General features: G+C 36.1%; 1 protein-coding gene across 6 annotated transcripts in view; it reads left to right on the plus strand.

Annotated features, from left to right (window-relative positions):
• Positions 1–13,384, plus strand: part of LOC141729619 (kinetochore protein NDC80 homolog) — a 17,541-nt gene extending 4,157 nt beyond the window's left edge. For 5 of the 6 annotated variants that reach the window (XM_074544320.1, XM_074544321.1, XM_074544319.1 and 2 more), the window contains 12 exons: positions 901–1,003; positions 1,813–1,902; positions 3,176–3,269; positions 4,386–4,492; positions 5,304–5,448; positions 5,741–5,946; positions 7,134–7,286; positions 7,559–7,648; positions 8,465–8,557; positions 10,052–10,182; positions 10,553–10,655; positions 11,010–13,384. In XM_074544320.1, the coding sequence (XP_074400421.1) occupies positions 901–1,003; positions 1,813–1,902; positions 3,176–3,269; positions 4,386–4,492; positions 5,304–5,448; positions 5,741–5,946; positions 7,134–7,286; positions 7,559–7,648; positions 8,465–8,557; positions 10,052–10,182; positions 10,553–10,655; positions 11,010–11,132 (1,438 nt within the window). In that variant the 3' untranslated portion in view covers positions 11,133–13,384. The remainder of the gene's footprint in view (positions 1–900; positions 1,004–1,812; positions 1,903–3,175; positions 3,270–4,385; positions 4,493–5,303; positions 5,449–5,740; positions 5,947–7,133; positions 7,287–7,558; positions 7,649–8,464; positions 8,558–10,051; positions 10,183–10,552; positions 10,656–11,009) is intronic. The other variant, XM_074544324.1, reaches the window with a different exon arrangement.
• The last annotated feature ends 3,178 nt before the right edge of the window (positions 13,385–16,562 follow it).

The raw sequence follows: 16,562 nt of genomic DNA on the forward strand, positions 1-16,562 counted from the left end.
ACAAGGCACAATTTTCTTTTACAGACCTTTCTGTTCATTTTGTTAGAATCTAAGAACTAAAATTTCCAGAATTTTGGATCAAGACAATTTAATTTTAGTTTAAACAAATTTAATTTAGTTTAAAATATGTTTTCCTGCAATTTTTCTCATTCTGCTTTCAAAGCAGAATGTGGAAATAACAAAATTACTGTTGAGGGGCGAAAAACACTAAGTAGCTGAGTGGTTTGTTGCTGAATTTGTTCAGTGTTTGAAATCATTAATGCCCCAACACTGTCTTGGAAAGAAAATCCTCTGCCTCTTGATAACTGTGAACTTTCAGTCTCATTAAAAAAAAAAAAAAAAAGGGAATGTATACCCATGATGGTGTCAGAGTGCCAGGGCTCCTTAAATGTAGGTGCAAATCTTTTTTGTACACTTCTCAGCATTTTAATAAAGTTTTGTTTTAATCTATAACATTTGAAACTGCTGATATAGCTTAAAATGTTGAAAAGGATTACACTCTGCTGCACCAAGGGTGTAATTCTGGATAAAATTACTAATTCTGACAAGTCACTTGAAGTTTTGGGAGTTCAAGGAGCGTCTGGATGACACTCTTGATCATATGGTTTAGTTGTAGGCAGTCCTATGAGGAGCAGGGAGTTGGATTTGTAGATCCTTACAGGTCCCTTTTAAGCCTTGATATTCTATGAGTTGCAAAATGAGAAACCCATGATAATTGAATAAAATTGTGCTGTAAGAACTCAACTAATTTCCTTTGAAGTATAGTAGAATTGAGTTTGCTCTTCCTTCTGTGCGTTCATCTACATATAAAAATGTGCTGCTGTATTTTCAAAATGTGCTGGTTTGTTTTCATCACTGTCTTCCACAGCTATTAAAAATGTATCTTCTTTGGCTGTACAGGTACCCCTTTGCTCTGTCAAAAAGCTCCATGTACACTGTGGGAGCACCACACACCTGGCCTCAGATTGTGGCAGCTTTGTTTTGGTTAATTGATTGTGTCAAGGTAATGTTTGTCTTAAGATAAATATTTTCACTTTCCAGGCTGGAATGTTAGTTTCAATACAGATTTAGTACATATTTTCTACAAATCTCTTTGTTTAACATATATGTTCTTAGCAGTCATCTGGGAGCTGACCCTTGGCCTAATGTTTTAGTAACTTTTAAAGTGAGCTTTTCATGTTATATTATGATAGGTTTTTTTCTTTACATGTATGCACTGGATAAATTAATGTATAAGAGGAGGTGGCAAAATGCTGATCTGTACATACAATAAACGTGAGAAGTTAATGAGTATAATCACTGAATGGAACGTGTATCTCCAGCGCAAATGTTGTGACATCTGCCATTCTCTCCTAAATTTGAAATCTAAGGATGGAATTTTCAATTGAAATTGTTCAAATGTCCTGTGATTCTGATACAGAGTGGCAAGTTTTCAGTTAGAGTGGGGTGTTTTTTACTTAATTTTGGTTTTGTTTGGTTGGTTTGGGTTTTTTAGTAGTCCTAACTGTTGTTGCTGCCAACTCAGGACTGAGCAAAATTTGGCATCTGTGACAGAAGTTGACCACTGCTGAATTGAGCACCCAGGAAAACCCTGTCCTTTTTTGCTCAAAAGACACAAGACAATTTGGCAGTGTTGACTGTCTAGTTCATGCCTCTTTACCTATGTGTTTAGTCAACTCAACACAGGTTCATTCCAACCTGCTTGCTGAAATCCTAATCCAGTGGTTCTCTGCTTCTTTTCACAAAAACTAGCATGGAAACTAATGGATGTCTTCATATTTGCTCTTTGTTGTGTGCACCTCTGCTTTTCAGCTGTACAATGCGATCAGGGAAAATGCACCATCGTTCGATGACAGACAGAGCTGGGGAGGAGAGACAGATGATGGAATTGTACATAATAAGGTATAATAAAAAGGAAATTAGAATCAGAATTGCTCAACTGGATTTTGCAGTGTGCTGTAACAACACAATTTAATTACAGTTTAGATTGCTGGGTCATGTATTTATAGATTCTGTTCCCTTTTATATTCACAATGCTTTCTAGGAGGTAGAGTAGTATTGTATAAAAAACCTGATCAACTATTTCCTGAGCAGGTATCATGATCAGTCTATTGGTGTAGACTGGGTATTAAACAAAATATTCTCTTTATTTTATATTCACCTTATTCTACAAGTATATACTGTTCTCCTTTGTAGAGAAAGGGCATCATTATGCTGTTTATTGTTTTAGTAGAGTTTCTGATGTATTTTCCTTTAGCACTCAAGACTTCTGAGGTTAACTGCAGTGCAGTGTAAAGACAGTGACTTCATTCTAAATATAGTGACTTGTGCCAATATCTACTCAGTTTACTATGTAAAAATTGGTTGTAAAGTTTTATTTCTGAGCCACAAAATAGGGTGGCAGTATAATTCGAGCTCTTAATCCAACAGTTTGCTTTCTTTTTAATTTATTATGGATTATTAGTACTACTCAGATTTAACTCGGTGTTAAATCACAGCAGGTGTTTGGAGAGGGTTGCATTATAAGCTAAAACACTTAATTAGAAATTGCAAAAAATCAAGTAAAATCATAATTTTGGACTAAGGTTACAACATGATGGTTGGCAAGTAACAATGCTTTTAAACTAAATACGTTCTTCTACATTGGCACTTATGCATATATATATAGATACAAAATTCACAATGCTGGTGTAAATGCTTCTGAAGCATCTGTGACTTAGTGTCTAGCAAATTCTTTTTGGGTAACCTTTCTTTAATTCTAGATAAGAGTACTTTGAGATCTACAGATCTGAATTTTAATGGTCATATTTATAGAAAAGGTCTGTTAAACAGACCTGCAGTTTCCATAAACTAGCCTGAGAGAATCATATGCATCAAGATGAACAATTCTTAAATATTCTACCTACAATCTTTGTTAAATATAATTGTTAAAAATACAGTATTTCCAGACCTTTCTTAGTGTGAATTATAGTTGTCTCCTTCTGCCTGAATATATAATCTGTTGACATTCTATGTTCAAAGGGAGGAAAAAAGTTTAATTTTACAAAAGTACAATCGAAGCATTAAAGATATTTTTGATGTCTGTTTAATTCAACTGATTGAGTAGCTTTAGCCTATCCAGACATTTTACAGGTCTTGGAATTGTTGAAATGAAAGATTTTTAAATTGTTTTCAGCTTTTCATGGACTACTGTGTGAAGTGCTATGATCTTTTCATGAAAGGGAGAGATACCTTTGAAGAGTTGGATGCTGAAGTCCAGTCAAAATTAAGTAAGTTTTCAAATTTTAAGTATTCAATTGTGTTACTGGTTTCTTTTCTCCTAGCATCAGTTTGTTCAGTTTACGAGTGAAAGTGATCTAAGGGAGTCTGAAATACCTAAGTATGTTTCAGTTACTTCAACTTAATGCTCTCTTTATGTGTATTTTTAGCAGTACGGATGGATAGATCATGATCTGCTATCAGCTGTAGCTGTGTCACCTGATTTTTTTAATGTCTTTGTCACAGAAAACCAGTATATGATTCTTCAGATGTGAACTCCATCTATGCAGATGGCTCTTGTTTCTGTCTGGAAAAGTTAACAATTAAAAAAAAAGAAAATTATTTTCAGAGGATGCACAGCTGACAAGAAAGTTCAGCTTTTGAAAGATCTGAAAGCAGTCTGCAAGAGTTCCAAACTCTATTGTGAGGATTCTGTGTGTGATTCAGCATGCACCTGTGTTTGTCTTCAGGGAGGTAGAAAATTATTAGGGTTTTTTGACTCACTCATTTCACCACCTGCAGAAATACAAACACAATGTGAGAAAAGGAAGAAAAACATTTCTTACTTTCTTTGCTCTCCTATGAAAAGCCAGACCTAGAGCCCTTTGCAAAATGGAGCCATCAGTTGGAGAGGAAACAAGATACCACACTGTTACTGGATATTGGGAAAAAATAATCATCCCATTTTTTGGCAGAGCCAAATTAAGTTAGGGAAAAGATGACTCAAGAAGCAAGGAAGTATATGGATAAGAAAGAGGTTGTTAAGTAAGTTTGATTTGTTCTAGCTTCACAAGGTAGTCCTGACTTGTATACTCTCCTGTGGTGTGGGCTGTATGAGAGTTTGGAAACCCTTACCTCTTGAGAGTGACTTTGACATGAGAACTTTCTGACATAAAGACTGAGAAACCCATTTTTCTTCTTGTTTGTTCTGGGGTTTTTGCCTGGTTACATTTTAATGAAAGGTTTTTCTGGTAAGTTTCTTGGTTGTTTTTAGTTATTTTTTTAGTGTAAAATAATTATCCAGATAATGGGTATTTACTGTGCTGAAGCTCAAGTTCAGATACTCAAAATAGGTGGTGATATTGAGATAAATTTGTAACTCCACTCTCTCTTCTGCTCTCCCACAGAGGATTTATTTAATATAGATCCATTCCAGATGGAAAGTTTAGAAGCTGAGAACAAAAGACTTCAAGAAGAGATTGCAAGACTAGAAAAAGAAAAGGAAAGTGAGCCGGTTAGTAAATTGTGTCTGTTTTTATGGTGGAGTTGAATTTTATAATATCGACAATTTCTGAATGAAGATACTTATGATACATAACAAAGGAAAAAATTTCAGTGCTTTGAGATTTTAATTAGGCCAGACTTTTACAGACTCTATACTATTAGAGAACAAGGCTTTTTTCTGTGGAATCTTCAGTAACTATTTGATAATGTGCAGGTATTTACAGGTAATAAGGTCTTATATTGACTGAAATATCAATAAAATACTTGAACCAAATTTTTTAATATAAATTTCAACCTTATTTTTTTCAAGTGTGTTGGTATTCAAATATGAGGCATGGGATTCAGTGGTAACAAATATATTGTATGGAAAATACTTTGCTTGAAAAGCTGGATTCTGCTTTTAATAAATCCTGAGTTTAAAAATGGGTTAGTGGCTGTGCAGGTGGGAAATTGAAATTGGTGCCAACTGTGCAAAATCTGCTGAGCTTATTCCTGGCTTTCCATGCCCCTGTTTCATCTGCCCTCCATGTATTATTAGAGTTAAGTTGTGGACTACCTGTAGTACAAATTGTCTAAAGCACTGTCTGATGCAAATGAGAGACATAATGCTGAAATGCAAGAATCTTTTCAGCCTTCTTTGCTGTTATTTTAAAGGTGTCTTGACTGGACTTAGCTGTCACAGGGATAAAAAATTATTAAAGTTCTTTAGTTTTATATTTGTGCTATTGATATTGATCAATTACTCTACTGTCTTATCTGGAAAGTGAAATCATTATTTTATATTTATCTAAGAGTGGTTGTTCTTTTCACCCATTTCCTAGGATCGTAGAGTAACGCTACGAAATGTGAAATCGTCCCTTCAAGCAGACGTCCAGAAATACCAGGCTTATTTGGCTAATATGAAATCTCATATATCCATCCTTGATCAAAACCTGGAAAGTGTTAATGATGAAGTTGAGACAGCAGGTAAGGAGGACTTGATCACAGTCAGGACAGTGAAGCTAGAAGTAGTCTTCAAATAATTGGAGTTCTTAGCTTGAGAGCAGAGCAAGGTACTTGGAGTAGCATGATGCTACAAATAAACTTTCCAGAATGGATTGCTAATAAAATTATTTTTTGTCTAATACTCTCTGTACACTGGAGTAATGAAATGGTAATGTTATGTAATAACTGTCATTTACTCATACAATACAGAGGTGAGGTTTATGTATATAGGCTGGTATTTTATGTCCATTTCACAAATGTTTTATGTACTTAGGAGCAGAAGTAGAAGCCATGAAGCAGGAGAATGCCCGGCTCCAGCACATCTTAGATAACCAGAAGTACTCAGCTGCAGACATTGAGAGAATAAATCACAAGAGAAATGAGCTGCAGCAAACCATTAACAAGCTGAATAAGGAGCTGCAAGCAGAACGAGATCAGATGTGGAATGAAGAGATAAAATATGCTAGGAATAGAGACGCGGTATGTGAAAACCCCACAACACTCAGAGGTGGCTGCCAGTTTTCATCATGCAAGCTTAAAATTGGAGTCTTGATAATTTCTTTCCTAAATAACCTAACACCACCATACGTGTATCTAACCAAGCAAAACTGACAAGAATGGCCTCTGTTTACAGTACCTCTGAAAAATGTTGCGCTTTTTTCCCTTTTTCTGTTTTGCACTTAATGAAAATGTACTTTTTTCCTGCATCGTAAGAGATGTGTCTAGAATATGAAGCATGGTCAGCTGGCACTGCTGTAGCATTAAGAGCTTTGATAACATTAGCATGCCATTGCTTTGGTAACACAAGAAATTGCAGGCTAATGTTAATATTTCAGAGCAAGGAAGTAAGGCAAAACTAGTGAATTTGAATCAATAGCTTTGCATGCATTTAGGCCTGATTAGTTCTTTGTGTAGCAGTTGTAACATCTTTCAAGGGCCAAGTTCAATCCCTTCAAACAGAATGAAAAGATATAGTCCTGTAAGTGATGGGATTTAAAAGCTTTCTGCTTTGCCAATTGGAGAACTAAATAAAAAATTTCAAAAATGTTTGGTAGGATCACCCTCTATCAAGCACTTTTATCAACTTAAATCCTCAGGTGCAAGTATGAAGCATATAAAACCGGAAAAAAAAAACCCTGGGTTCTTTAACGTTTGCATTTAATAGCACTCATTAATTAGAAGTTAAAGCATTTAATAAGCTTTGTTTAAAGGCATGCTCAAGTTAGTTTGTTGTTAGGATGTGTGGCTGTGTAGCATTTCCTGTCAAAACTAATGAGAGAAGGCATATTGACCTTATAACTGATCATTTATTTAGTAGTATTTTCCAGCACGTTTTTAGTTCCCTATCAGCTAATTCTCAAAAACTTGAGGCAGGAAAAATTATGGCAGATGAATATAGAAAACCACAGGTGAAACCATTCAGTGTTCTCAGCCATAGACACTAAGAAACCTCAGTGTGCAAACTCTGAAAGAATCATAAACCAGTACCTAATGCAGCAAACTGCTGTACTGGCATTGCATACAGCTCTTGAATACTGTGGGGTAGCAAGGAATTATGGCTACAGAGAGCAACTCAGGAACTTGTTTAAAGTACTATATTAATACTTCTTGCTCAGCTTTTCACTTGTATCTCTTCTATGATTTGTGCCCTTTTCTCCTCTGAGCAGATTGAAATGCAACTGGCAGAGTATCATAAACTGGCTCGAAAGCTGAAATTAATTCCCGTAAGTGCTGAGAATTCCAAAGGCCACGACTTTAAGATTCAGTTCAATCCTGATTCAGGACCAAATTGCCTAGTCAAATACAGAACTCAGATCAAGGTAAGTAGAATCAACACTGAAGGCCTTAGATACGACTCACAAAAAAAATGTGTTTCTTTAGGAATGCTGGGAAGGTCTCTCAATCTCACAATGAAATGTCATTGAAAAGCTTGTTTGATGAGTCACCATAATGACATTGTAGTATGTGAAAGAGATTTGGTATTGGAAAGTACAGGAGCCTAAAAAAAATAAAAGGCAAAGATGTATTGGGGTGCATCTTGGTTCAAATTAGAAAATTGCATTTGTTCGATCTTCTTGTATACGTATAACAGGCTCCCCTCATGGAGATCATCAACGAGACTGAGGAAGAAATTAGTAAAGCCACTCAACGGAAAATTACTCTGGAAGATACTTTGGAACAGGTGAGTTAGTTAATGAAGATTAACACTAAGATACCAACCTTAAAACCTTATCTGCCTCTTTCATTCACCTTTTTGCATAGTTAAAGTGTGATGTGTTGGGTTGGTTTCTTGAATTACTTGGGGTTTTTCTGAGGACAAGTAGAGGGGGAGAAACTGTGAGAAAACTGCTTTTATTGTAATGGAACCTAAAAGTTTTTCTAAGAACTGAGGTCTTTGTTGGTTGAAATATCGTGTATTCCCTGAATTAAAGTTTATGCAGCTTACATATACTTGACCACAACCATTGCAAGTATTTGTTTCTACTAAGTTACCCATTCCAGTTGATTGTGTGGCTTACTATCACCGACAAATTGTCATCAGGAAGATTTTTAGTACTATTGGATTTGGGACAGATTGGATTTGGGACAGATTGAAAGAAGGAGAATTTTATTTCCTCGTTCTTCTGCCTTCTACCTGAGCATGGTGTTATGTGGTATGGAATGTCCTCTTGGCCAGCTGGCCTCACTATGCACCTTCCCAGTCTCTTGCCTATCCCTACCCTACTCAGTGAGGGGCCCTGGGAAGCATAGAAAGCCTTGGAATGCTGTGTTAGCACTATTCAGCAGTAGCCAAAACTTTGGTGTGTTACCAACACTGTTTTAGCCCCTGATCCAAAACAAAGCATAACATAGGCTGCTATGAAGAAAGATAATGCCATCTCAGCCTAGCCTAGTTTAATTGTTTAACCTGTTTAACCAGGTGTGGTTTGTGATGGCATGGATTTATATGTTGGAATTCTTTTTGAACCATACTTCCTTGTTTATGTTTTCATCCTAGGTGAATGTAATGCTAGAGGACAAGAAACGCAGTGTGAAAATGCTGACAGAAGAAGCTGAAAAGCTGGATGATCTTTACCAGCAGAAGCTTAAGGTAGAACTTCTTACACCTTGATGACAACTTATCCTTAACGATACCCTTATCCTTAATTTTTGTATTTATCGATAAATTTTTGGGTTGCATTTTTGTTTGGGCTTCTGCCTCTGCCTTCTTCCTTCCCTCTTAGAGGATTTTTTCATTCTTTTCAGAAAAGTGATTTGACTGCCACCTTAACTGAATCAATTTTCACTTTCTTGTAAGAGAATCTGGCATCATACTGTAGCAGATCCTGTAAATCATAAATTCCTGCATCCAGTAATAAAAGCAGCAACAATCATCTGACCTCAGGATGTCTCCGGGCATGTGCTTGAAGGAAATTTTAGGATTAACAGAACCTGTCTTGTCTAATCAATTTGTATATAATAAATACATTTACAGTTTTCAGTAAACATGTTTAATCAGCTTCTGTAAAAACTAAGGAAAACATTGACCAAAAGCATGTTAAATTGTTTTAATGATCTCAAACTGTTACTTCCTTTAGCTTCCTTTGCCAGCACAGGAGCAGTCCCTATTCTTTTCCCCACTTGCAGTTCAGCAACAAAACATAACCACCCTCTCTGTTAACTGAGTGGCTATTTTGGTACCTCCCAACTTCTCTGACAACACTGCTTTAGTGGGACTGTGGTGCCCTGCAGAAAAATGTTCTTTGAACTACACCAATGTTTACCACATATGCTCCTGTAAATCCAAACTCCTGTGCTATAGCCATGAAACAGGGCTATTTCACTGCTAATACCTGCTGAGGCAGGTGTATATATAGGTATATAAAGGCAATTAATTTAGTTTCTATTTTTCAAAACCACAGGACATTTAGCTTTTGATCTGTGCTTTTGCATATACTTTTCTCTAAAGTTAAGCTCATAAAATACACACTTGCCACCAGACACTTAGTCATGTAATTCCTCTTCTAATTTTTAAAATGCTGTTTGTAAGTCTTAAGTATTAAAATTATTTTTGAAGGATGATGTTTCAGTAATCTATCAAAATTGCATGTTGAGTTGACGTCAATTTTGTTTGGTTTTGTGGACTGTATAGCATCAACAGTGTCATTCTAGAAGAGATGATTTGGAATTGTACTCTTTCAGACAAAAAAGAAAAGCTATTTTCTTACTCAAATGTGGTTGTATTTTTAACCTAGAAACAGTTGTTCATAATGTGCCATTTCTAAGCTATTTAGACTATCTAAACAACACTTTTTGAGCTTTAACTCTGAAGGGAAAGTAGCTGCAACACAGGCCTTTAAATGTGGTTAAAGGAATAAAGAGATGGTTAGGCTTATTCTGGGATGGGGATGATACAGAAAACAGCTGAAACTTCAGGTTTGGGAGGGATATCCTTGGGGTTTTTTTCAGCTCTGAACTTGGAACTATTTGAGTGAATTTTGAATTCAAGTATTAGGATACAATCAGGTAGTAGAAAGAAAAAAGGAACCAAATTATACCTGAGAGAGGCCATTTTTTTTTTTCTTCTCCTTCCTTATGACAACAGGAGATAGAAGAAGAAGACAAGAAATGTGCAAATGAACTGGAATCGTTAAAAAAGCATAAACAGTTACTTGAGAGTGGTGTCTATGATGGGCTCAGTGAAGCTACAAATGAATTGCATGATCACCAAAGACAGTAAGGCTCCTAACTTCCATGTCTGCCTTGTTTATTTTGGTTTTTAAGGATAAAGATATTTTCTTGAATGTAACATAAAGTTGTTTCAGCAGGTATCCATCTCAGTGTGTTAATTTCACAAGTTAACAACTGAAAGATGTTTCTCCTCAACAGTATTTTGCTAAAATATTTGTCTGCTGTATCAGAACTCCTGTTTTCCGCATAAGGGTTTTTCTTTGAGTATTAATATATTGTAACTTGGTTCAAATTAATACTAATGGAAAAAAAAGTATGGCTAAACGTGATGATAAATCAGACTTGAAGTGATTGTTTTAAATGTCAGGAATTCTCTAATTATGGACACGATCTTCTGAGTATCTTTACCTTTTAGATATCAAGTCGTTTTGCAAACAACAACAGAAGAGAAGAGAAAAATTGATGCTAACTTGAGTCGTCTTATAGAAACAGTTGCTACTCATATAGAATCTATAGTGGTAAGCTAAAATTTGATATTCAGAATTAAATCTCTCTAGAGACATTTTGCAGTTAAGCACTTGGAAATTAGAGCTTACTCTTTCTAAGGAAGTATCAGTTATTTAGCTGCTACTAAGTCTGTAGATTCTAGTTAAATTTTCTGACAAAATCTTTGGTGTAAATAATCAGAATTGATTGTTAAGTTTCAGCAGTAATATCCTGTCAGGTTAAACCTGCTTCTGATAGATGTCTTTCAGGAAAGTGTTTAACTGAAATCAGTTAACCTATGCAATGACTGCTTAAAATGCTTTAGCAGAATCAGGAAAATACAGACTGTGACAGAGCTAATAAAGCTTTCTGTACCTCTTTTCTAGAAATACCTTGATGAACAGAAGGTGAGAATATACAGAGACGATGAAGAATTCATGCCTGAAGATCAATTGTCAAACTTGACCAGCATCCTAGACAGTTATAAAAAGAAGGCTGAAAGTGTCTAATCACTAGAAAGATGAAGATAAAAATGTTGCATTTCTGAAGCTCTCATATGGGGCCTTCTAAAGGGATGGGTACTTACCTTTCAGTGTTTAGCACTGAAACTGATTTAAGTGGAAGAAAGAAATTTTGTTTTGTTGACACAAATACATTTAAGAATTAAACAATATATTTGCATTTTCTTAAATGCTTTGCTCAGACTTTGTACTTTCAATAGCATATCTATGTGTTTAGGGCACACGCATCACAGACAGTTCACATCCTTCCCCAAGCCTTATTTTACTAGCAAGACTAAATGTCAGTGTCTGTCTCCTGCTTGTTCAGTTACCTATGAAACTGCACAGAGACACCTCTTCCATGAGTAAAAAATCAAAACCTCTCTTGATAAGATTAGTCCTTGTATAGTAGCCTTGTAAATAATCTAGAAAAAGAAACACAGTAGTTTGAAAACCAAGCTTTGTCTTTAGCTGCTCATACTCCCAGATGAAACTTCACTGAACTTCTTGAATATATATACCAGAGAAAGCTCTAAATAGGACATCATATGAATTCTAGCTGTATATCTAATCACTTGTAGGTCTGGTGCATGTTAGATACATCAAAATGGTCTAAAATATCTGTATTCTTCTTGTTAGGCCGGTTGGACAGATTTTGATGTTTCCTCAGGAAAGTAACAGTAAAATTAGTGTATGGGCAGCTCTGGTCCAAATACTTTAAAGAAAGTGGATCAATGGTATGTGAAAGTAGTACGTTTTTATCTATTCTGTGTATAATTTTGTGTTAAAAAATAAATAAAACCCAGCATTCATATCTTGGATAGTTTATGATGGTATTTCCTATTAAAAGCATTGAAGTATTTGAGTGTTGTTTTTATAGATCAGACATTTAAATATACAAAGATAAAAACAATTTTGCAGTTATTTAAAGGCATTTAGCAGCTGATAAATAAAGAAAGCTGCTCCTTAATTCTACAATATTTGAATGCAACATGGATCCCTAGGATATATAACAAAACTTGAGTTAGACTATCTAAACACAGACTGAATTGTCTAATTCTAGGCTATTTTTGCAGAATGACTTTAAAACTCAGTTGTTCTTAACATAATGTGTGAATCTTCTGGCCCTGGTAAGAGTATTTTGTTTCAGATATAATATTGATGACATTATTTAAGCTTCTAATTTTTTGTTCCTTTTTTATACTCCAGAATTCTAATTTGACAGCTAGAAAAGTCTTCTGATAGCTGGGAAGTTTTTATGCTTTCTTTTGTTGTCCTCTTTTCTCTTATCTTTACAGACTTCCGTTTTGTTTTCTGTAACAAACTAGTCTTTACTACATCCCTGTTCCTTCTCTTTAGATGTTTTTTCCTTTTGTGATCTCTTTTAAGATTTTTGTTATCTAAAGCAAGGTAGCAATCTAATGGAGCAAAACTGAGCTTTTGATGAGAGCCACATTCCTTTAAACTATGTGCTTATTTAGGGGCGATGCTCTCTCTTGACTCCCCCATACCTGTTTATCTCTGCTTCTATAACTGACCTTGTGTTTTTAGCATCTGTAGGTTCCTTGCCATGTGCAGCAGTCAGTTCATTAAATGAGAGCAAAATAAATGGCATTTCCAAGGGCTTTATATTAACCCTAATGAACATGGGTCAAAATCAAAATCATGATGCCTTTGCTTAATGCACTGGCCAATGTAATATTCTGAAATTAAAGTAGTCCAAATAATTTCTAAAAATTAACGTTAGTATCATTGACAATGTGTTTTTGTTATTGGTCTGTCAGTTAACCTAAACTGCCTTTAGAACTACCTCAAATTTGGATCCAGGTTCTGTAAAATACTGTAGGGCTGTGTGTTATAATCCACCAGATCAACATCAGGCAATGTTTACTTGGTACTATGTCTTCATAATTTAAAAATTGAGGGAATTTTTTAATCCTCGTTTAACATGTTTTCTCTGTGATATTGAAAGTCAGGCAGTTGTTTTTGATTTGTGTTCTGGAATATGGCTTCTAAATTTAGGCAGTAGGCACTAGAACATAATTACTGCTTTTGGTTTTGTTTCTTCATTGGAATATAAAGTCTTAATGAGAAAGTACCACACCACCTGTACATTTCAGTAGTATGAGTAATTTGTAAATGTTGGCTCTTGTATGGATCCAGTTGCCTCATTTAGTGCTAGTATACCTTTTGTACAGTTTAATGTGCCAATTTTTGTATTCTTACACTCAATAAAATTTCTTATTCCTGTTTGTATAAAAGACTGATCCTTACTGCAAGTGTAGAAATATGACATAAAATCCCAATCATCTGACTTTCCTTGACAAACTACATAATCATTTTAGCAGCAGGTACTAACTCCCTGCCTCTCCTTGCTATTGTACATGCATTGTGTAGAGGAAAAATAAAATGCAGAAACATCTTCATGTAAGTTTTAGAGGAATAAAAATTGCTTTAACCTTTTTAAAAATAGATTGCTATTTAAAAATTCTTAGGAGCATAGGGCCAAGCTGCTTTGACAATGATTCATGTAGTATCCTTTTAGCATTAATCTCATGAACCAACCTTTTGCTATCTTCATATCACATAAGTATTTCCTTTACATGACCACTCTTGCATCTGCTTTATTATTATTATTTAGGTATAAAAAATAACAGTTGATGCTGGAAGTCTGTAGCTTCTTTTCTCTGGCAGAAGTTGTTTTTTTCATTTTTTGTTGTCAGAAACTCATCACCAACAAGAACATGGTAGTTCTTTTTTTGGAGTATTTCTTGAGTGCGTCAAGTAGATTCATTCAGGTTGGAAAGAGCTGCTAATTTCATTGAGCCCTGCTGTTAATCTAACAGTGCCCAGTCCACTCAACCACGTCTCTGAGTGCCACATCCTCATGACTTAAAAATGCCTCCAGGGCTGGTGATTCAACCATTTCCTTGAGCAGCCTGTTCCAATGCTTGACAATTCCTGCTGTGAAGAAATTTTCCTAATAGCCAATTGAAACCTCCTCTGCTGCAACCTGTGCCTGCTCAGGCTTTAGCTTTGCAGTGTTTTATATGAGGCTTCTGCAATTCTCTTCACTGATTTTGCCAACAATAAAGCACGGCATGCCTATGCAAGCCTTTAGTTCTGAGCTGAGTAACAATTTGTGCTCTGTGGCTCTGTAATATTTCCAATAGCTTGCCGGCTCTGGCCTTTTATGGGAGCTCTCATCCCTGCTCCAACTTTAGTGGTAGAATTAAAAAAAAACTATATTTTTTATGTTCTTTTTTGAAACAGTAAGGAAGAAGAAAAAGTCAATAGCTGAAGACATTCCCTTTTCACTAACATGGGCAACACCCTCAGTGCAATGCTCTAGTAAAAAAGGAAAACTCTGGTCTCATGCTAAATGACTGTAAAGCAATGGAAATTTTGTTAACAAGGGTATTGCCTATTCATTGCTAATTACATGTTATATGGTATACAAGTATTTTGAGCGCTGCAATCTCTGAAGAGACTATATATATATAATCTTTCCATTCTTCTTCAGGGTGCTCTTGTTTGCTTAATACTGGAAACCTTAATGTGTCCTTCAGAGCCAGATAACCTTCCTCTTTTGGCAGTAGTACAGAACAGGGAATTTACCTGTTTTTTCAATATTTCAATATTTTTCAATATTTCAATCTTCCTGTCTACAGATTTTTGGCTGTGAAAATATTCTGGTATGATGAAATCATGTATCATTGAGTCTTTTTTGCTTGCAAAGCTCTCCATCATATAGGGCCATTGAATCTTCATCAGGATTTTACATTTTAGGTGCTTGTTGGAAGTTTTGATGGTATTCATCCCTTTTTTAGAAATGGAAGAAGCACAGAAGACACGAAGGCCTCAGTGTCCCCCATTGGATGAGGGACTATCAATATCTTAGCCAATATCATATCTAAAGGATGTGCACTGACATCTTCAGCATTTTTAGCTCTCTATCAGGAGATTCACAGAGTCCTAACATTCAGCCTGAGGAAACTCCTAATTTTGCAGGCCTTTTTTTTTCTTTTTTTTTGGTAGGACTTGATCTGTTTACAGGATTTTTCTAGACATGACAGATGTCAGCTCTGTTATCCACTGCTGCCCACTGGAGAGTGGACCTTTTGTGAACTCTGGTTCATAAAGGTCTACCAGTCCCAGTATTTGCCTGAGGTAGACAGGATCACTTGTCTGTCTGCAGGGTAATTGGTTGCACTGTCCCTCCATTACAGAAGTTCTTATCAACAGCTTCACGATAACAAGGAGCCTTTGTGATGTGTGGTCTGTATGTTGTTTTCTCTACCACCTCATGCATGAGACCAGTTTTAACTGGCAGTGACCTGATAAGCATTTTAGTCTCTTTCAAGAACCCTTTGCACAAGGCAAAGATTTAAAAGGACGTCTGTTACTCTAACTTCACCTCTAAAGAAACATTTATTGGTCTGGCAAGACTCCAAAGCAAAAGGAAAGGTGATGGAATGTGTATAAGTATTTTGAAACAAGCAAGATGTATGTCATTTTATTTTATTTTGATCCAGGGATTCAGAACAGTGCATGCCTTTGTATTGGTAGATGTTATGTGGTTCTGAGAACGCTGAACACTAGCACAGTCATGCATGACAACTGGTATGCCCAGCTGAAAGGCATTCACTATTCTGCCTGGTAAAGAGCTTCTGGAGTTACTAGTTCTAATTATCTGGAAGGTCTTGATTAGCAATGGAAATTACATTACATTTGAAATGCAGAGTGGACACCAAACAATGGGGTCTGCTTGACTACTGCTGGGTAGCGACTTATCATCTTCTTCCCCCTCCCAAAGGTTAGGCCATCACTCATAACAAAGTCATAAGAAAAGCTGAAGAGTTGAGTCACACAAGACAAGAAAGCAGTCACAGGTTGCATGGTTCAGGCAAGTTTAGGTATTTTAAGAGAAAATCACTCCCTTGAAAGATTGTCATGGTTTGAGCCTGGCACAGAGCCAGTGCCCCCCCATGAAAATGCCTCACCCTGGTGTCTGCTGTGAGATGTGACCAGGAATAAGCAAAACAGGCTCCAACTTAAACACAAAGAACACTTTATTACTTAAACTACAGGAAAATAGGGAAAGACTATAAGGAAAAGAAAAAAAAATTGAAAACCTTACAAAAACCACTTTTCCTCCTCCCCACTACCTGACTTTCCCAATCCGATACATTCTCCCAAATCATCAACTGCCCAGCCTTGGCCCCACACTTTAGTATACTCAAACTGCAGTTCATGAAGAGGAAAGGAGTCCTTCTTGTTCCATAGGCTTCTCCTGGAAACACACTGAAACCTCGTGTGCTTCCTTGTCACTTCGGCACCGCCCGGAAAAAGTCCTTTTGCCGCTTGTGACATCTTCCTTCCATGCCCAGTGCTCTCACCACTGCGCAAGGCCAGAGCTGCTTTTAGGGTTGTCTTTCA

Source organism: Zonotrichia albicollis, chromosome 7, assembly GCF_047830755.1.
Source record: "Zonotrichia albicollis isolate bZonAlb1 chromosome 7, bZonAlb1.hap1, whole genome shotgun sequence".
Classification (NCBI taxonomy): domain Eukaryota; kingdom Metazoa; phylum Chordata; class Aves; order Passeriformes; family Passerellidae; genus Zonotrichia; species Zonotrichia albicollis.